A 22,035-nucleotide genomic window follows, 5' to 3' on the forward strand; every position below is an offset into this window, starting at 1 on the left:
AAAAAGTCTACTTTGCATGGGGGGAGACTCCACTAGGGCTAGGGGAGCAAGGGAGGAAGTGCTAAAAGGGTGGCAATCCATTCCTCACTGACTAGAACCACCTAAAGGCTTTACTATCTCAATCTTTCTTTCTCTAGAAAGGCAACATGACTTAATAGTCTTGGAGTAAAAAACCCAGCTCTCCATACATGTGTGCAAGGTCACCTCACCAATCCTAACTCTGTTTCTTCACATGCATGATGGAAGAAAACCAACCTTTATGTGTTGCGAGGGGGATGAAAAACATAATGTAAGTAAAGGACTTGAAACACAGCAAGTGCATTTCTGTTCCATTCTTCATAACTAAGATTTCTAAGCCTTTGTTTTCATTATTTCCAGATTAAGAAAACAGACTACACCCCTCAAAATTATGCATGGGAAGACCAAATAAAATGGCACTTACTTCCAGGCTGAAGCAAATGGCATGAGACCCTGAGTATTATGGAGAGAACAAGTAGCATTATGAATGGATTTTGGCACCAACCTGCTGGTCGCTTGGTCAAATTGAGACAGTCTGCATGGTAAACTTTTGGGCAGCCTGGCTTCTTGCAGGAAACGAGCTGGCCAGCATCCCCGCAACTAAAACACTCATCTTCTCGCTCCTTTGTGATTTCACCCTGGGACCTGCGCTTCCCCTGTTGCTTCTTCTTGAATTTCTTTGACTTTTCTTCTGTGGCAATGGGTTGATTCTACAGGTCAGATATTGAGCATTCTGTCAGCATTCTGTCAACATGTTAGTACCAATCTTAACCAGGTTAACTATCCTTTCTGAGCCTCATTTTCTTCTCTGGGTAAAGAGATTGTTACGAAGATAAAATGCAGGAAAGGTACCTGGTTCGTCACAGATATGTAGCAATAATTACCACTTTTGTATCAACTACTCTTGCCACCTGAATAAAATAGAAAACAAAAATCCTTCTGTTTTTGCTTATACATAAGACTGGTTGGTGTTAAATGTCATGCCTTTCGTAAGTTATTTATTTATTTATTTATTTATTTATTTAGAGGAAATCTTGCTCTGTTGCCCAGGCTGGAGTGCAGTGGTGCAATCTCGGCTCGCTGCAACCTCCACCTGCTGGGTTCAAGCAATTCTCCTGCCTCAGCCTCCTGAGTATAGCTGGAATTACAGGCACGCGCCCACCACCACAACCGGCCAATTTTTCTATTTTTAGTAAAGATGGGGTTTCATCATGTTAGCCAGACTGGTCTCGAGCTCCTGACCTCATGATCTACCCACTTCGGCCTCCCAAAGTCCTGGCATTACAGGCATGAGCCACTGCGCCCAGCCAAAGTTTTATTTTGTATTTGTCTACTTTCAAAATTAAAGAAGGTTCTGTATGTATATACACATGTTTCTCGTTCATTCAACAAAGCATAACTGAACTTACTATGAGCACTGTGTTAAGACACAAAAAGTTAATGCATGGTCCCTGCGGTGACTATGAATTAACTTCGATTAACTTGACTTGATACACATCAAGTCAAATTAGCTTCATGTCCACCACTCCCAAGACAGACCCTGGAGCATCCAGCAGATGTCCTCTCCATGTTCCCTGCAGCACACACTTGGGTCACCAAATCCTGTGGCTCTTTATCACATTATTGATTTTAACCCAGAAACATCTAGGACCAATCTACAAGGCTTAATGGAGGTCCATCCTATTCTGACAGACCACTGTCTACTAAGAGTCCACAGTGATCTCTCATTTCTCAATTTCTGCTATAGCATCTACCTCTCACTGATTCCTGTAAAATGCTATCCTATGCAGACCTCAAGAATGCAGAAACAGACATCTGCAATACACTTACCACCATTAAATTGGGTTAAACTAAGTTACTATTTTAATTTATAGGAAACAAGTCAACGAACATCTTAAGGAACAACATTAAACCAACAAAAACTAAACAAAAAGCAAAATAAAACCCAATATAGAGATGATTCACCTTACTTAACAAGATAAAAAACAATCATTGGATGTTCTTAATTTTCCCGTTAATTGCTCAAAATTATGTACTCCTTTTTGGACAGGTGTGGTGGCTCGCCCCTGTAATCCCAGCACGTTGGGAAGCCAAGGCAGGTGGATCACCTAAGGTCAGAAGTTCAAGGCCAGCCTGGTCAACATGGTGAAACCTTGTCTCTACTAAAAGTACAAAAAATTAGCCAGGTGTGGTGGTGGGCACCTATAATCCCAGCTACTTGGAAGGCTGAGACAGGAGAACTGCTTGAACCTGGGAGCCAGAGGTTGCAATGAGCTGAGATCATACCACTGCACTCTAGCCTGGGCAACAGAGCAAGAATCCATCTCAAAAGCAAATTTCTTTATCCTTCTTATTGGCTTCTATGTTAACTTACATGTTTTCAGTTCTTAATGTTGACTTTCAAAATCAAAAAGGCATACGGAACATACTCCACTGAAGCCACTATTTAGTCTGCTTTGCATCAAAATTAAACTTCAATTTTTACTATGCTCTTATTTATGATAGAGAAATCTTGAAGGATCCAGATGTTCATCTAGTGTGTCCATCCATTATATTAAAAAATTAACACAGTCACTAAAAATAATCAGCAAGGACTTTAAAAAAAAAAAGAAAAGGAGGATACAGATGTGGAAATGATACTTAACAATTACAGGATTAGAATTCAATTTTTCAGAAAGTACACATAAAAAACAAGAAGACAAAACAATGCTTATACTTTGTTATAATGGGGAGATTAAGAGTTCTCCCTTTATCTGTGATGTTATGCTACATTTAGAAACTTAAACTCCAGATTTTTTGGTATCTTCAGAAAGAGAAACTGAGAGGGGTGGGGGGGATGGACACAGATATACCAAGAATCCAAGTGGCTTATTAGGAGATGTGAGATAAAGACAAGGGAGTTAACTAGCCTTCTTTATAAGGTCCTATTTCACAGCATTATTATCTAGAAAAGGATCACCAATTAAAGTCAGATGGTGCAAAACACTTCAAGAATATTATTTAAAACCTCCTATGTAATTGAGTTGATCAGCCAAATGCTTAGTGAATTGCCAAGTGGCCCTATCAACACCTAATCAATGTCATTAATTTATTTCTTTCTTTCTTTTTTTTTTTTTTTTTTTTGAGACGGAGTCTTGCTCTGTCATCCAGGCTAGAGTGCAGTGGTATGAACTTGACTCACTGCAATCTCCGCCTCCTGGGTTCAAGTGATCCTCCTTCCTCAGCTACCTGACTAGCTGGGACTATAGGCACGTGCCACCATAGCTGGTTAATTTTTATATTTTTAGTAGAGATGGGGTTTCACCATGTTGTACAGGCTGGTCTCAAACTCCTGACCTCTGGTGATCCACCTGCCTCAGCCTCCCAAAGTGCTGGGATTACAGGCATGAGCCACCAGGCCTAGCTCAATGTCAGTAATTTCAAAGAAATATCTTCTTAACATGAAGACTGCCCTGACACTGTTAGGGAGGTAGGACTGCACCACTAATCCCAAAGAAGAAGTCTGGAAAGGTGGTACCTTTGGCCTTACACCCAAGAAGCCACTGCAGTTCGGGGCTCCACATTTGCAAACAGTCTTTCCATTCCCAAGACATTCTAGGTTGTAGTTGAAGGTAAGTTCGGTGCCTGCATAAGAGACCATGAAAATATTAATATCTATGGTTTTAATGACATTATTTCTGTATTAATTACAAAGGATACCAAATCCCAAGAGAACAAATTAATTTTAAAAACAATTTTTAAAAAGAATTAACTCTAATCCTATATTTTAATAAATTCTAATCCCATGACATTAATAATCAGCTAATACAATTTAACAGAGGAAACTTAAATGGCTTAACAAGTAATATTTAAGATAACTTTTACTACAGAGGTGTTGATTACCTTAAGTTTTCTTTCATTTGTTTACTAACCATTCAGATTCAAAATATGTAAATTCAAAAAACAACTTATCAGTGTGTCAGGCCCTGGGAATACAAGTATGAGGAAAACTCTTTTGTCTGTTCTCAGGTGAACACATGTTACCTGGCAGCACTCTGGAGCGGCATCTCAGTACAGAAAAACACTGGAAATATGTGGATTACAGAGTGGTTGTAGGTCCAGTTACGTCACAGCCTTAGCAGGGTAATGTGAACCCTGAGCAGCCCATTTTAAAATGGAGAAATCTAACAAGCTTACTGAGAGAATATGACAATGCACATAGCAGTAATTTGTAAACTTTAATAAAAGGTACTCTTTCTGTCAAAGGTCCATTTCATCAAAAGTGTGAGAGGAAATAAAAGAAACATTCAAACTTAAAGCCCATCACTAAAAGCCAGTTATGGAAGGCCTACCAAATATACGAAGAGGTTACCTTTGTACAGGGCTAACAGTTTACAGTTACTGTATAAAGTAACCACCGTTCCTATTAAAAATTGTCAAGTTTTAGGAAGATTTCCCTTTGCAGTCTGACATGCCTTTTATCAGTGAGACTGATACACAGTTTTTCATCTAATGTTCAATAAAATCATTAGTATCATTATTTCTTTATTCGAATATATTCAAAATACAAAGCAGCTAAATTAGGGGTCATGCTGTAGGAATAGCAGAATTATTCATGGCCTGATAAGAGGCTCATGCCATAAGGAGCTTGCAGGCACTGAGTGAGAGTGACCAATTTAACAGGAGGGTCAAATTTCCCATCTCATGCCTGAACTTACTGGATTGAATCTTTGGTGGTTTTATTCACACTAGTTTTTTCTTTTTCTTTCTTTCTTTCTTTTTTTTTGAGACAAAGTTTTGCTCTGTTGCCCAGGCTGGAGTGCAATGGTACGATCCTGGCTCACTGCAGCCACTTCTGCCTCCTGGGTTCAAGCTATTCTCCTGCCTCAGTCTTCCGAGTGGCTGGAATTACAGGCAACTGCCACTATGCTTGGCTAATTTTTGTATTTTTAGTAGAGATGGGGCCAGGCTGGTCTCAAACTCCTAACTGCAAGTGAGCCGCCCACCTTGGCCTTCCAAAGTGTTGGGATTACAGGCATGAGCCACTGTGCCCAGCCCCACGCTGTTTTTTTCTTAATAAAAGATTTATGGATAACTAAATTTTTAGAGACATGATGTGCTTATAATACAGAACTCTACCTTATACATAAATATAAGAAAGCAGGACACTTGCCGTAACTGGCTGCTCACTGAATATACACGGTGTAAGCATAATCACATGGTGGCTAAATTAAATCAGAAAGCATCAGTGCTCATAAAGTAAACAGTGAAAGAGTTTACTCTTTCTAGGAAAGAGTCCAACATGCAATAATCCTTGATAGAACTCCAGTTACTGGACATGGCAAAGGGCATCAAAGAAGAGATAAACAAGGAGTAAAGATGGCACATGTGGGAGACAGTAAGTTGTAGGTATGCGAACAGCCCAGGAAGTTCAATGAAGGCCTCAGCTCTGACAGGCACTCCACCTGTCACTTAGCACATCCTGTCTCATTTTCCCCATCCTGAACCTATGCAGACTGGAAGCCAAGTGAGAATAGGAACAAAGTCCGAGAATTTCAATACCAAGCTACCTGAGCTGATGAAAACAGGAAGAAAAGAAGAGAAACTGGCCTCCCAAAGTGTTGGGATTCTCTGCTAGACATGGCAGAGGAGGACATCCCCATGGATATGAACTGAAGGTTCTGAGTAGAGAATGGGATTGTCAGCACTCAGCAGACATAGAACTAAATCATATGATTGATTTATTACAGAGGAACTATATTTATATTGATTTAATATGGAAGAACCTCTCGACCCCTGGGGTGATCAGAGAGAAAAAGGGAGAAAAGAATAAAGGAAAAAATATACTGAGTGTCCCATAGGTTAAATTTAAGAAACAAACACAAAAACAGACTAAAATCTGAATAAACATCATTTTAATTCTTTTATCTTGATCAAAGCTTCCTGAGGACAACAGTAACTGAGCAAAAGAGCACGAAGGTCTTCTAGAACATTCAAATGGGATTTCTGCTTCAACAGTAATTAGACTATACAATTGTATATTAGACTGCTGAGGCCAGTTCTATCCCAGTTTGAGTATAGGAGACTGATTTTTACTGTTTTGCTCATATCCTTGGCAAAACTAAATTTGAAAAATAATATACTTTCTTGTACATTTCAAAATGTACAAGTTGGCTGGGCACAGTGAGTGGATCACGAGGTCAGATTGAGACCATCCTGGCCAACATGGCTGCTCACTGAATATACACGGTGAGACCCATTTTGGTCTCTACTAAAAATACAAAAAATAAAAAAAATAAAAAATTAGCCGGGTGTGGTGGCACACGCCTGTAGTCCCAGCTACTCAGGAGGCTGAAGCAGGAGAATTGCTTGAACTCAGGAGGCAAAGACCGCAGTGAACCAAGATCACGCCACTGCACTACAGCCTGGGTGATGGTGCGAGACTCCATCTCAAAAAAACAAAACAAAACAAAACAAAAGTTTACAGAAATTTTAATATTTAAAAAAATCATGCAATTTGGAGTGTGCTACATGCATAGGTATGTATGTTCAAAGTAACTATATCAAAATGCTGAAAGTATAGATTACAATCTTTTATGGAAAATACCACATATCTTTACTGTCAAACCACTCAGCCATATCAGATTTACTTTAAATTCAAATAAACTTATTATTATTTGTCCTGGTTATAACCATCTCACTACCCCATTAGAGAGACAGGTACCCAGGTGAGCCATGACAGAGCACTAAATTCTCCAAAGGTCCTGTTCTTTGGCATCCTAGAGGTTGAGGGGTTTTTGTTGTTTTGTGTGTGTATTTTTGTTGTTGTTGTTGAGACAGAGTCTCACTCCGTCATCTAGGCTGGAGTCCAGTGGCATGATCTTGGCTCACTGTAACCTCTGCTGCCCAGGTTTAAGTGATTCTCCTGCTTCAGCCTCCTGAGTAGCTGGGATTACAGGCACCTGCCACAGCGTCCAGGTCATTTTTGTAGTTTTAGTAGAGATGAGGTTTCACCATCTTGGCCAGGCTGGTCTTGAACTCCTGACCTTGTGATCCATCCGCCTCGGCCTCCCAAAGTGCTGGGATTACAGGCATGAGCTACAGTACCTGGCCTTGTGTGTGTATTTTTAAGAGTCAGAGGTCTCACTATACTACCCAGGCTGCTTCTCAAACTCCTAAACTCAAGCGATTTCTGGACCCAGCCTCCTGAGTAACTAAAACTACAGCCATATACCACCACACCCAGTGGTTTATTTTTAAAATAGCCTTGGGTCCATAACCCATAAGATATGAAACACTGAGAGCCTGAACTTTGGTTTATAAAGTGGAAGAAGGGCAACTGTGAAAGGGAAGGTGAGAAAGGAGACTGAAGAGTTAGTAGTTTCTAAAGCAAACCTATTAGTGGGAAGTTCATATAAATGTGAAAATTTGTTCCTGAAGACAAATCCATGTCCTGAAGACACTGTACTGAAAGAATAAGCCAAGCCAAGCAAGGTGGCTCATGCCTGTAATCCCAGCACTGTGGGAGGCTGAGGCAGGAGGATCACTTGAGTCCAGGAATTCCAGACTAGCCTTGGCAACACAGCAAGACTCCATCTCTACCCGCCCCCCGCCAAAAAAAAAAAAAAAAAAAGCTGGGAATGGGGAAATGTGTCTACAGTCCTAGCTACTCAGGAGGCTGAGGCAGCAGGATTGCTTGAGCCCTGCAGTTCGAGGCTGCAGTGAGCTGTGACGGTACTACTGTACTGCAGCTTGGGCAACAGAGTAAGGCTCTGTCCCTAGACAATAAAAATGAATGAATAAATAAAAGAAATGAACCAGTCACAAAAGGACAAATTCATCTATTTATATGAAATACATATAGAAGTCAAAATCGGAAGGAAAAATGGAGGCTTAGTGTTTAGTGGGCATAGAGTATTAGCAGGGATAATACTCTTTATTAGTATTAAAAGTTCTGGAGATGGATGGTGGTGATGGCTGGACAAAAATGTAAATGAACTTAATTCCAGAGAAGTGTATATAAAAAATGTTTAAAATTATAAACTTTATATTTTATATATTTTATGACGCGCGCGCACACACACACGCGCACACACACACGCACACACACACACACACACACAATCCATGTCCAAGGACCACCTGCAAGGTCTTCATGTGTCTTGGGTGTTTGGAAGTTCATTCTGGATTACAGGACATTGGGATTTTAGATGATAAAACCTGAAATTCATTCAATCTGAGGAAGGTGTTTGTAAAAAACCAAAGCCCTGAAATTCGGATGTCAGCTGCAGAATCCTAAAATGATTCTTACCTGCTTTAATGTCACTTAGCGCAAAAAGGCCTACACGGGTATCTCCATTCACAGACCACTTCTGTGTTTCACAGTTGGGCTGGCAGCAATGATTCATGAACCGAGCATAGTTTCCTTTGGGACCAGCATCAATGATTCGGTCCTAGAATTCCAAGAGAAACTACACATCAGACTTTCTGAGACCTCTGCTATGGATTAAAGTTTGACCATTCTCTCTAATAAGCTGGAGTTCCTATTTGTAAATATTGAATCTCTCAGGAAAAAAAAAAAAGATCCCAAAGAACTTTGGTTCTCAAATTGTGATCTCTGGACCAGCACCATCACCATTTGGCAATTTGTTAGACAGGCAAATTTTTGAGTTGTGCTTCAAATGCACTAAAACAGAGACTCTGGGGTGGACCTCAGCATTCTGTCATAACAAGGCCACCAGGGATTCTGACTAAGGTGAAGTTTGAGGACCACTGCCCTACAAACAGCAGCTTGGCCCACTTTCTATTAGGTAGTTTCAACCCAGATGCACATTAGAAATCACCTAAGAAGATTTAAATACTAACGGAAAGTTCCAATCTCAAAGATCAGACTATCTGGAGGTAAGGATCTCACAAATCCTAAGTGCACAACTTCAGAAATGCTTACACAGGTAAATATCAAGAAAGGATTTTATTGCAAAAACTAATGCTGGGGGCGGTGGCTCATGCCTGTAATTCCAGCACTTTGGGAGGCCAAGGCAGGCAGATCACCTGAAGTCAGGAGTTTGAGACCAGCCTGGCCAACATGGTGAAACCCCGTCTCTACTAAAAATACAAAATTTAGCTGGGTAAGGTGACAGGTGCCTGTAGTCCCAGCTACCTGAGAGGCTGAAGCACAAGAATCTCTTAAACCCAGGAGGCAGGGGTTGCAGTGAGCCGAGATCACGCCCCTGTACTCCAGCTAGACTCCGTCTCAAAAGAATAAATTAAAAAAAAAAAAAAGGCCACGAAGTCAGGAGCTCGAGACCATCCTGGCCAACATGGTGAAACCCCATCTCTACTAAAGATACAAAAATTAGCTGGGCAAGATGGTGCATGTCTGTGGTCCCAGCTACTCAGGAGGCTGAGGCAGGAGAATCGCTTGAACCTGGGAGGCGGAGGCTGAGCTGAGATCGAACCACTGCACGCCAGCATGGGCATCCAAACAAACAAACAAACAAAAAGATTTAAAAAATTTTACATGAACTTATCAGTACAATAATTAAATGTTTAACAAATAATTTCTCCATCTGTAAAATAAAAGAATAAAAAAATTACATACTATTATGTACTTTTCTGGCTTCAAACTTGTAACCCTGTAGAAAACATACTCAAAGACAGAATCTCCAATTTTCATTGAATTGTTCAAAAATAAGACTAAAAGCAGCTGTATTGCCTCTGGCCATGAATACCCAGAAATGAGCACACTTACCTACTCCAGAACCCCAATCCAGCAATCCCACAGGGTATGGGAAAACACCCTGTCTTGGGAACTGCATTACATGTCTTCAAATACTATGGCTGGAACAAAACAAATTTTACAATCTTGTAACAGTGAAAACAGCACTTCTCCTTACTTACTTTGTCTAGGGTGAGCATATAGAAATTAGTGATATCGTGTTCCTGAGCATAACGAATTCGAGCTCTGCATTCTTCTTCATCTATAAGCTCACCCACATACTCATTCACAAATTCACCCTAGAACAAGAAATAACTCCTGACTTAATGTGAAAAAAACACACCAGTATCCAAATGTATACATTTTTTTAAAAAGTAATGAAAACATCAAATTCTCAAAAGCAGATTACATGAGTATAATTTTATGCACATATAATTACTTTATGATCCCTAACTATTTGATAATGAAAAACACCTTCTTACTCCCATCAATGGTACCAGCAGAAAGATTATAATACACTGTATACTAAAGATCTTCCATTCTGGAAGATGAGTAAGTAAACTACAGCTTCCTTATAAAGAGATGGATGGCCAATTTCTACCTGTCCCAGAGCCTTATTAGGTTTTCCTAAATAAACTGTGTTCATCTTCGTTGGCACTACACATTCCAAAGTATCATCTTCCCTACTCATGCTGCAGTCACCCTGGCTTTCACGGCCACCTTGTCTGAGTCAACAGCTACTTAAATTTCAAGACTCAATTTAAAATATCCTCAGAAGCCAGGAGTGGTGGCTCATACCTATAATCCCAACACTTTGGGAGGATCGTTTGAGCCCAGGTGTTTGAGACCAGCCTGGGCAACATTGTGAGACCTTGCCTCCACAAAAAATACAAAAATTAGGTGTGGTAATGCAAGCCTGTAGTCCCTGCTACTCAGGAGGCTGAGATGGGAGGATCATTTGACCCTGGAAGGTGGAGGATGCAGTGAGCAGAGATGGCACCACTGCACTCCATCCTGGGTGAGAGAGTGAGACCCTCTCTCAAAAAAATAAGGAAAATAAAATATAATCAGAGACAAACTAGTTTCAGTTCCTTTGTCACACATCTCTGAAGCCCTTTATACTTCCACACTGGGAGATGATTGGTTCATTATCTCTCTCCTTCCAGAATGTAAACTTTATGAAAGCATGAGCCATACCTCTCCTCTCGTCTTAGTCAGTGCATCCCCAGAACAACACCTGGCACATATAATAGATATAAAAATAAAGACATTAGTGCATTTCATTCAATAAGGCTTAACCTTCTTCTCCTTCATGTTTCATGAAGCCAATGTTTTTTCCTCACTTAAAAAAAATTTTTTTTGTTTGTTTTTTTGAGATGATGTTTCGCTCTTGTTGCCCAGGCTTGAGTACAATGGCGTAATCTTGCTCACCGCAACCTCTGCCTCCCAGGTTCAAGCGATTCTCCAGTCCCAGTCTCCCAAGTAGTTGGGATTACAGGCATGTGCCATCATGCCCAGCTAATTTTTGTATTTTTAGTAGAGATGTTGGCCAGGCTGGTCTCAAACTCCTGAACTCAGGTGATCCGCTCACCTCAGCCTCCCAAAGTGCTGGGATTACAGGCTTCGGCCACCACACCCGGCCACTAAAAATATTTTATTAGTATGTGGATCAATGTCTTTGTCTCATGTGCTCAGTGTCCTCTCTCTTAATCACTGGTTCTTGGATAGTCACAAAACAGCAAACAAAGTCATAGCATCTCCACGAATGACCCTTTTTTCCATCCTCCTACACAGTGACCATGATCAATACAAAGACCTCTGGAGATCAAAACCATCCATTCTCAAGTGTCTAAACTGTGGGAGGATATGGCAAGACACAATAATAAGATTAATTAACTATATTTTCCTTGATGATTAATTTTCTAATGTCAAGAATTAACGATATCAAGCAACCGCAAAGAGGAGAAAAAAATAGTAATTTAGCTTTTTCTAACCTTTTTAATATCTGTTTTTGTCCGTAGACCCCAACCCCTCTGTAAAGTGCGGAAAATTTCAACCTCTGGATATTGGCGCTTGGAAAAGCACTGGTTTTGACAACGTCCTCCAGCAGGACATACTGTGGGGTGGCACTCATAGAGCAGCATGCGGTTGATGCATTCAGAGTCTATACCACAGGGGTTCTCATCAGTAGCTTTACAATTGCAACGGGGTATTTCAGACAAGTCGGCAGTGAAGATCTGTACCCTGCCAATGGGACGGTTCACCTGGAAAAGTAACACACAGTATACTGCATAAAACAAGCCCAGCATAAGACAATTCAGGCCCTGAAAAAGGCAAACATTTGTTCCTTGAAGTTGCAGCCATATTTCCCATGATTCTGAACTATCAACATTTAGACAGTGTGATATAAAAACATAGCCTCACTTGACATATAAAATATAAACTCCACAAGAATTGCTTGAACCTAGGAGGCAGAGGTTGCAGTGAGCCAAGATTGTGCCACTTCACTCCAGCCAGGCTGACAGGGTGAGACGCCATCTCAAAACAATAAAATATGAACTTTACAATTTTTAAAAAATTCATTTAAAAAAACAATTTCAAAGCTGGTAGGCCAAGTGAATTATAAACTGGGTTTCTGCTATTGTCACATGGTGGCACCACACTCGCTATTACATAAAAATAGTCATTATTTTTCCTTCCTTTTTTTGTCGCCCAGGCGGGAGTATAGTGGCTGGATCTTGGCTCACTGCAATGTCCGCCTCCTAGGTTCAAGTGATTCTCCTGCCCCAGACTCCCAAGTAGCTGGGACTACAGGCACGCACCACCAAGCCCGGGTAATTTTTGTATTTTTAGCAGAGATGGGGTTTCACTACATTGGCCAGGCTGGTTTGAACTCCTGACCTCAGGTGATCTGCCCTCCTCAGCCTCCCAAAGTGCTGGGATTACAGGCAAGAGCAACTGCATCCAGCAAAACCACTGCGCCCAGCCTCTACCTTCCTTTTTTTAAAAAATCAGTTAACCCTTGAACAACAAGCACTACTATTTATTCTTTATCATTGTTTTTATTTAATACACGACATAGAAAGAACTATTCTTTTATTTTTTATTTTTATTTGTTAAGATGAAGTCTCATTCTGTTGCCTAAGCTGGAGGGCGGTGGCACGATTTTGGCTCACTGCAACCTCCACCTCCTGAGTTCAAGTGATACTCTTGCCTTGGCCTCCCAAGTAGCTGGGACTTACAGGCACATGCCACCATGCCTGGCTGATTTTTGTACTTTTAGTAGAGATGGGGTTTCACTATGTTGGGCTGGTCTTGAACTCATGACCTTGTGATCCACCCACCTCAGCCACCCAAAGTGCTTGGATTACAGGCATGAGCCACTGCGCCCAGTGAGAAAGCACCATTCTTAAGAGGGAACTTAATGGCATGAAAACATCTGTGCCTAATTTGGGTTCCTCTATGCCTGCTGCATCAGCCTCACAAGTAGTTGGGACTACAGGTAGGTATCACCACATCAAGCTTATAATTTAAAATCTTTTAAAAGAACTATATCAGTGTCACTCATGGATTACTGTAGAAGCAGTGCTAGTGCTAAAAAATATAGTGAAAGTCTGGTGAGGTAAAACACGAAGGTCAAACAGCTATTGTGATACCAAAGCCATTAAGGCAGAGGTTTTTTTTTTTTTTTTTTAGATGGAGTTTCGCTCTTGTTACCCAGGCTGGAGTGCAATGGCACTATCTCAGCTCACCACAACCTCCGCCTCCTGGGTTCAGGCAATTCTCCTGCCTCAGCCTCCTGAGGCTAATTTTTTGTATTTTTAGTAGAGACGGGGTTTCACCTATATTGACCAGGATGGTCTTGATCTCTTGACCTTGTGATCCACCCGCCTCGGCCTCCCAAAGTGCTGGGATTACAGGCGTGAGCCACCGCACCCGGCCAAGGCAGAGGTTTTAACAAATACTAGCAACAAGGAAAGACAACAGATGTTCCAATACAATGATGGATTTGTGCATGAGAATGTGTCTCCCCTCATTTCATATTATTTCTGTGGGAACAGTCAAATTAAGTCTTGTAGGACACAAACCACACATAAAATTTAACTATTAAGGAATTGTGTGATTTTGAATAAATTACTTGCAGGACTATTGTGAGAATAAGAAATATATATATATATATATATATACTACAGCACCCAGCTGCCTCTCAAACATGGTAGACATATTAAATTATTTCTTCCTTTCTTATATAATATCCTTATGATTGTTTCTCATATCAAATATTCTAGATTACTCATTCTAGTCCACCTAAAATCATTATTACTTAGAAGTTTCTATTCTCTAAATTTTCAAATGCTTTCATTTCTTGCATTTTATTATTTGCCTACTCCCCTTTAATATTACAAAATCTACAATCTGGAAATATACTGTGATCAAACCATTTCTCTATCAAAATTTAACAGGAGGAATCCAGGTGCAGTGGCTCACATCTGTAATCCCAGTACTTTGGGAGGCTGAGGTTAGAGGATTGCTTGAGCCCAGAAGTTCAAGACCAGCCTGGCCAACACAATGAAACCCTGTCTCTACAAAAAAATTTCACAATGTAGTCAGGCATGGTGGCAAGTGCCTGTAGTCCCAACTACTCAGGAAGCTGCAGTGAGAGGATCGCCTAGGCCTGTAAGGCACTCCAGTCTGCGTGACAGAGCAAGATGCTGTTTAGGGAGAAAAAGGATGTAGGTCTCACTGCCAGATCTGTTCCTAGATTCGTCAAAATACTGGTAAAGTTTGGAAACTTCTTGTTAATGGAGAAATACCCTCAACACATGCAACTGGAAGCCATTAAGGGATAAGCCTTACAGTGTCCAAGGTAAATTCTAAAGGGATAGACAACAACAGGTAATATCAGACACCCAAGACTACAAGTCCTAAATAGGGCATTTGAACATTCACTTCTGATTCAAAGTATTTTTACCTGAACCCTTCCCAGATACACACAAAGGTTGATGCTACTCCTTTTCTCTCTACAAATATATGTTTGTTTTTGAGACAAAATCTTACTCTGTCCCCCAGACTGGAGTGTAGTAGCACAATCACAACTCACTGTAGTGTGACCAGGCTCAGATGATTCTCCCACCTCAACCTCTCAGCTAGCTGGGACAAAAGGCACCCAGATTTTTATTTTTTTTTTTGGGTAGAGACTGGGTTTTGCTATATTGCCCAAGCTGAATTTTTTTTTTTTTTGAGACAGAGTTTCGTTCTAGTTGCCCAGGCTGGAGTGCAATCAATGGCGCGATCTCAGCTTACTGCAACCTCTGCCTCCTGGATTCAGGTGATTCTCCTGCCTTAGCCTCCTGAGTAACTGGGATTACAGGTGTGCACCACCACACTTGGCTAACTTTTTGTATTTTTAGTAGAGACAGGGTTTTTCCATGTTGGTCAGGGTGGTCTCCAACTCCCAACCTCAGGTGATCTGCCGGCCTTGGCCTCCCAAAGTGCTGAGATTACAGGCGTGAGCCACTGCGCCCGGCCAAAAAATATATGTTTTAATCATTATTTCTTAACAACTAATCTAACCTGTTACTAATCCAAAAATAAGTTTCTTACTTATCACATCATAAACTCAAACCAAACCAAAAGAAATCCCACATGGTTAAGAACAAGACATGGATATATAATTGCAAGTAAATCTCACTATAGATCAAGAGTTATTTAACTTTTTCTTTAAAGGGTCAGACAGTAAATACTTCAGGCTTTGCAGGCCATAAATCTCCACATGTAGCTCGATTCTGCCACTGTAATATAAAAATGGCCATATATAATATGTAAATGAAGAAGTATGCCTATGGATACTGATTGAAAGTTGAATTTCATATAATCTTTATGTGCACAAAATCTCTTCAGTTTTTTGCCAACCACTAAAAAATGTAAAAACAACCTGTAGCTCAAGAATATTAAAAGAATAGGCAGTAACCAAATTTGCCCATGAACCATAGTTTGCCAATGCCTGCTCTAGATCCTTTTCCTGGAAATGTTTATTTTTTTTAAAAAGTGGAGGAAAGAAGTTGGCCTCTAAATTCTTGATGAGATCACTCACAGGAAATTGCTCTCTCAGTAGCGCAATATGGTGCATATGCTAACTCTAAAATGCCTACCTTGCTGTTATCTGACACTTAGGACTATGTGAATAGGATTATTTTCCATTTTTGAGGCCCAATGACTATGCTTCGAGGTTGTATTTTCACATATATTGTGAGACTCATTTAGACCCACTTACAGGTTTTGAAATTCTTAATTTCAGAAACTGTAATTATTTGTAAGGATTAATAGTTTATGACTTTTTGCTCTTTTTAAAATATAATCTTGGTATGGATATTTTATGACATATAAAGCAACAATTTAAAGGCCAGGAATGGCAGCTCATGCCTATAATCCCAGTAATTTGGGAAGCCAATGTGGGACGATAACCTGAGGCCAGGAGATCTGGTCTAGGAAACACAGTGAGATCCCATGTCTAATAAAGGAAAAAAAAAAATTGGGGCAGGTGCAGTAGCTCGCAGATCATCTGAGGTCAGGAGTTTGATACCACCCTGGCTAACATGGGTAAAACCCGTCTCTACTAAAAACACACAAATTGGCTGGGCATGGTGGCACGTGCCTATAGTCCCAGCTACTCAGGAAGCTGAGACAGGAGAACTGCTTGAACCCAGGAGGCAGAGGTTACAGTGAGCCGAGATCACGCCACTGCACTCCAGCCTGAGTGACAGAGCAAGACAAAAAAAAAAAAAAAAAAACCAAAACCAACCTTCAGAAGCAGTGAATATTTTATGATTTACATCCCTTTTTAGAGGTCTTCCAAAGTTCAAAACGGAAGTATACTTATTTAAAAAAATAAAATTCAGGCCAAGTGTGGTAACTCACACCTGTAATCCCAGCACCTTGGGAGACTGAGATGGGTGGATTGCTTTGAATTCAGGAGTTCAGGACCAGCCTGGGCAACATGGTGAAACCCCAACTCTACAAAAAAATACAAAAATCAGCCAGGCATTGTTGGTGGCTCACGTCTGTAATCCCAGCTATTCAGGAGACTGAGGTAGGAGAATCACTTCAGCCCAGGAAGCGGAGGTTGCAATGAGCCAAAATTGCACCACTGCACTCCAGCCCTGGGTCACAGTGAGACCCTGTCTCAAACAAACAAAGAGCAAAACTCATTCCATTTTGTTAATACCATGTAAGTCCATTAGACTAAATCTAAGACAGAGTATAGAATTTTAGTGTTCTTACTTCTCATGTATCTTGTAAGAACTTACTACTTCATCATTACACATTATTACTAACTCACACATAATTCACAACTATGCTAAAAAAGATGAAAACAGGTCAGGCACAGTGGCTCAAGCCTGTAATACCAGCACTTTGAGACGTCAAGGCAGGTGAATCACCTGAGGTCAGGAGTTCAAGACCAGCTTGGCAACATAGTGAAACCGTGTCTCTACTAAAAATACAAAAATTAGCCAGGAGTAGTGGTGTGCATCTGTAATCCCAGTTACTCAGGAGGCTAAGGCAGGAGAATTGCTTGAACCCAGGAGGCAGAGGTTGCAGTGACCCAAGTTTGCACCTGGGAAACAGAGTAAGAATCCATCTCAAAACACACACACACACACACACAAAAGAATAAGTGAACAAATGACGCATTTTTTTTTTTTTTTCCAGTGAAGTCTCTGTCGCCCAGGCTGGTGCAGTGGGTGCAATCTCGGCTCCCTGCAACCTCCACCTCCAGGATTCAAGCAATTCTCCTGCCTCAACGTCCTGAGTAGCTGGGACTACAGGAGCACACCAGCACACCCAGCTAATTTTTTATTTTTAGTATAGATGGAATTTCACCATTTTAGCCAGGCTGGTCTCAAACTCCTGACCTCAGGCGATCTGCCTGCCTTGGCCTCGCAAAGTGCTGGGATTGTAGGCATGAGCCACTGCTCCCGGCTGCATTTCTAAGAACAAAGAAGAAACAGAGTATTCTCATCCAGGAACAATGCCATCAAAGATGTTTTTTAAGAACAACCTGGGTAACCTCATTTTGTTAACAGGCCTAACAATATTCTTTCATGTTTTACGATACTTCAGCATCACAACTAACTTATCTGATAAAAAGAGGTTTGTAAAAAGGATTAAGTAAATATTAGACTGGTGCAAAAGTAATGGAGGTTTGTCATTAAAAGTAATGACAAAAAATTCAGCAATAACGTAACACTAAACTTTCTTTTTTTTTTTTTTGAGACAGAGTGTCGCTCTGTCGCCAGGCTAGAGTACAGTGGTGCAATCTTGGCTCACTGCAACCTCCACCTCCTGGGTTTGAGCAATTCTCCTGCCTCGGCCTCCTGAGTAGCTGGGACTACAGGCATGAGCCACCATACCCAGCTAATTTTTGTAATTTAGTAGAGATGGGGTTTCACTATATTGGCAAGGACGGTCTCGATCTCTTGACCTCGTGATCTGCCCACCTCAGCCTCCCAAAGTGCTGGGATTACAGGCGTGAGCCACCGCGCCCAGCCTAACACTAAAATTTCTAATAAATTTCTTCTCCACTGTCTCATTATTTTATGTCATATAAATGACATAAAAATATTTAAAATACAAAGGTTCCACTGGACCCAGATGATAATGGTGATGACTTTTTTAGTAAAGGTGGGGTTTCTCCATATTGGTCAGGCTGGTCTCAAACTCCTGACCTCAGGTGATCCACTGGCCTCGGCCTCCCAAAGTGCTTGGATTACAGGCGTGAGCTACCATGCCTGGCTGGTGATGATTATTTTACTAGGTAGACTGAGGGTTAGGTACACCTAAAATTAATTCTCCTGACATTGGGAATCCTAGCAATGTGCTAGGAATGGTGCTCTGTTACTTGTTTTCTTATTTTATTTTATTCTTTGAGATGGAGTTTCACTCCTGTTTCCCAGGCTGCAAGACCTCAGTTCCTCACAACCTCTGCCTCCCGGGTTCAAGCAATTCTCCTGTCTCAGCCTCCTGAATAGCTGGGATTACAGGCTGATGTCAACACACCAGCTAATTTTTATATGTTTAGTAGAGATGGGGTTTCATCATATTGGTCAGGCTGGTCTCCAATTCCTGATATCAGGTGATCCACCTGCCCTAGCCTCCCAAAGTGTTGGGATTACAGGCATGAGCCACTGCGCCCAGTCTGGTATTGTTTCTCATCTTCTTTTAAGCTCATACCTCTACCTAAAACCAACTATACTTGTCCTTCCATTTTTGTCATGAACAGAGTGAAAAGAGCCAGCTATTCAGTTTCTCTCCTGGAGAAGATCTCCCAAGATTTTCTCCTTACCTTTATATGTTTATAAGGTGGTGGCTTCTTGTCATTCTTTCGGTCCTCCTGAAGCTGTCTTAGCTCTTTTTGGGCCTTTAATTCCTCAAACCTTGCTGCAGCTTCCTGAAGAGCTATGAAAACAGACAGCACAAGTCACTTTAAAATCTCTGGGTGGAATTATATATTTATTCATTTATTTTTTAATTTTTTCCCCTTTAAATTGGAGGAGAAACTCATGTTTTACACAGAAATAAACCAATGCTATATGAAAAAAAAAAAACACATAACCGCTATTTTAAAACAGGTAACGTAGTCCCAAGAGTATTCGGACACAGTATTAAGACAAAACATAATCCATGACTAAATGGCACAACACAGACTACCACCCTTTAGATCACAGGTGTCCAACCATTTGAATATAAGGACCTTTTGCTTTCCCATGGTGGCTATTACAAAAATTACACATGACCTTTTTTATTTTTTAAGCTCATCAGCTATTGCTACTTGTTACTGTTAGTATATTTTATTTGTGGCCCAAGACAATTCTTCTTCCAGTATAGCCCAGGGAAGCCAAAAGATTAGACAATTGTGCATTAGATGAGAAAACAATCAACAGCTAAATGACTTTACAAAGACCACAGATACCATCTCCTAACAACTACACTGCATCTGCTTAGTGAAGTCAATGCCTTTAAGCCTTTATTTTTCCTCAGTCCTAAACCTCCCACTTCCAGAAACTTTCTACTCCTTAGGTGCTCATTCTCCTCTGGCAGAAGTTCAAAGTTGAAGCTTTGTTCTCCTTCTTCCCTCTTCTCTTAAGACTTGTTCTGTAAATATACACTATTAGCTCTAATGAAATAATGGAATTTCATAGCTAATCTATACTCAAGTCGTGCACATTTTTTTTTTTTGAGACAGGGTTTCACTCTAACACCAAGGCTAGAGTGCCATGGTGCAATCACAGCTCACTTGCTGAGCTGAAGTGATCTCCCACCTCAGCCTCCAGAGTAGCCAGGACCACAGGCATGCATCACCATGCCAGGCTATTTTTTTTTTTTTTTTGGTAGACACAAGGTTTCTCCATGTTGCCCAGTCTGGCCTCAAACTCCTGGGGTCAAGGTATCTATCTGCCTTGGCCTCCGAAAGTGTTAGGATTACATGTGTGAGACACTGTGCTAGGCCACTGTACTTTCTCATGTTTAAAACGCTGCAATATCTGGCCAGGTGTGGTGGCTCACGCCTGTAATCTCAGCACTTTGGGAGGCTGAGGCGGGTGGACCACAAGATCAGGAGTTCCATACCAGCCTGACCAACATGGTGAAATCCCTACTCTACTAAAAATATAAAACTTAGCTGGGCATGGTGGCGCTCACCTGTAATCCTAGCTATTCAGGAGGCTGAGGCAGGAGAATTTCCTGAACCCAGAAGGGAGAGAGGTTGCAGTGAGCGGAGATCACACCACTGTACTTCCTTCTAGCCTGGGCAACAGAGTGAGACTCCGTTTCAAAAAAGAAAAAAAGAAAAGAAAAAAAAAAGATTGCCATATCTGAAAAGTCCAACAAAATCTTAAAATTCTCATTCTTCTGCACTTAAAACTGTAATTCATTATTCTTCACCCAAGTTAAAAACTGTGAGAGTTCCATTCTTGCCACTTTCTTCTCTGTGCCTTTCCCCATGTCTGTCAATCCTTTAAAGAATCTCTCCCCTTGGCCAGGTGTGGTGACTCATGCCTGTAATCCTAGCACTTTGGGAGGCTGAAGCGGTGGATCACAAGGTCAGGAGTTCGAGACTAACCTGACCAACACGGTGAAACCCCCGTCTTAAATTAAATAAAATAAAAAAAAAAAAAAAGAAAGAAACTCTCCCCTCCGACCTATCCTGTTCTTCATTTCCTTGTAGCCGTCTATCAGAGTTTGTATGTGTTCCACAGAGTCATCTAAATTGTTCTAAAATGTGTTTTTCCCACATCCTGTTATTCAGCATGTCCTAGTCTACCTCTTTAACATCTATCCAATAAAAATCATATTCTCCACCATCTCCATGAACGATTCACCATTAGTCTCACTCTTTTTTTTTTTTTTTTTTTTTTTTTTTTGAGACAGAGTCTTGCTCTGTCACCAGGTGCCAGGATGGAGTGCAGTGGAATGATCTCGGCTCACTGCAACCTCCACCTCCCAGGTTCAAGCAATTCTCCTGCCTCAGCCTCCCGAGTAGCTGGGACTACAGGCACTCACCACCGTGCCCAACTAATTTTTGTATTTTTTTTTTTTTTTTAGTAGAGACAGGGTTTTACCATGTTGGCCAGGATGGTCTCGATCTCTTGACCTCGTGATCTGCCTGCCTTGGCCTTCCAAAGTGCTGGGATTACAGGCGTGAGCCACCATGCCCAACCTATTTCTTTCCCTTTTTTGGGGGGGGGGGGGGGCAGAGTCTTGCTTTATCTGTCACCCAGGCTGGAGTGCAGTGGTCTGATCTTGGCTCACTGCAGCCTCTGCCTCCCAGGTTCCAGCGATTTTTCTCCATCATCCTCCCAAATAGCTGCAGTAACAGGAGCGCATCACCATGCCCAGCTAATTTTTTTTGTATTTTTAGTAGAGACAGACTTCAAAGTGTTGGCCAGGATGGTCTCAAAATCCTGACCTCAAAGGATCTACCTGCTTCAGCCTCCCAAAGTGCTGGGACCACAGATGTAAGCCACCGCGCTCAGCAGAACCTCATCATTTCTGCCCCAAACTACTTGAAACAGTCATCTTGCTAATTTCCCCACTTGCAGCCTCTCACCTTTTAACGGTCCCAACACTGTCCCAGGCTGAAGTTTCTAAAACTCTAGTCTAACTAGAGATCTAGTTAGATATTCATCCTTTAAGGAAAATAGCCCAGTGCTCCCTCAACCAAGTGCTTAAACTATACCAAATGCTTGGAGGTTGCTAACTCAGGATGTTATTAATAGACTCAACACATGTTTTTACATGTATTGACTTCTTGAGACATTTTA

At 41.1% G+C, this 22,035-nt stretch overlaps 1 protein-coding gene and 1 long non-coding RNA gene across 46 annotated transcripts in view; one reads left to right on the plus strand and one right to left on the minus strand.

Annotated features, from left to right (window-relative positions):
• NSD1 (nuclear receptor binding SET domain protein 1) overlaps nucleotides 1–22,035 on the minus strand; it is a 159,397-nt gene that overhangs the window by 7,777 nt on the left and 129,585 nt on the right. For all 45 annotated transcript variants that reach the window (XM_054251898.2, XM_035290628.3, XM_054251897.2 and 42 more), the window contains 6 exons: nucleotides 19,059–19,171; nucleotides 11,710–11,979; nucleotides 9,898–10,014; nucleotides 8,309–8,450; nucleotides 3,536–3,642; nucleotides 524–728 (listed from right to left, as the gene is read on the minus strand). In XM_054251898.2, the coding sequence (XP_054107873.1) occupies nucleotides 524–728; nucleotides 3,536–3,642; nucleotides 8,309–8,450; nucleotides 9,898–10,014; nucleotides 11,710–11,979; nucleotides 19,059–19,171 (954 nt within the window). The remainder of the gene's footprint in view (nucleotides 1–523; nucleotides 729–3,535; nucleotides 3,643–8,308; nucleotides 8,451–9,897; nucleotides 10,015–11,709; nucleotides 11,980–19,058; nucleotides 19,172–22,035) is intronic.
• LOC144581373 (uncharacterized) lies at nucleotides 138–952 on the plus strand. The gene is made up of 2 exons (XR_013532008.1): nucleotides 138–289; nucleotides 379–952. It is a non-coding gene; the product is annotated as an uncharacterized LOC144581373 (long non-coding RNA).

This window comes from Callithrix jacchus, chromosome 2, assembly GCF_049354715.1.
Source record: "Callithrix jacchus isolate 240 chromosome 2, calJac240_pri, whole genome shotgun sequence".
Classification (NCBI taxonomy): domain Eukaryota; kingdom Metazoa; phylum Chordata; class Mammalia; order Primates; family Cebidae; genus Callithrix; species Callithrix jacchus.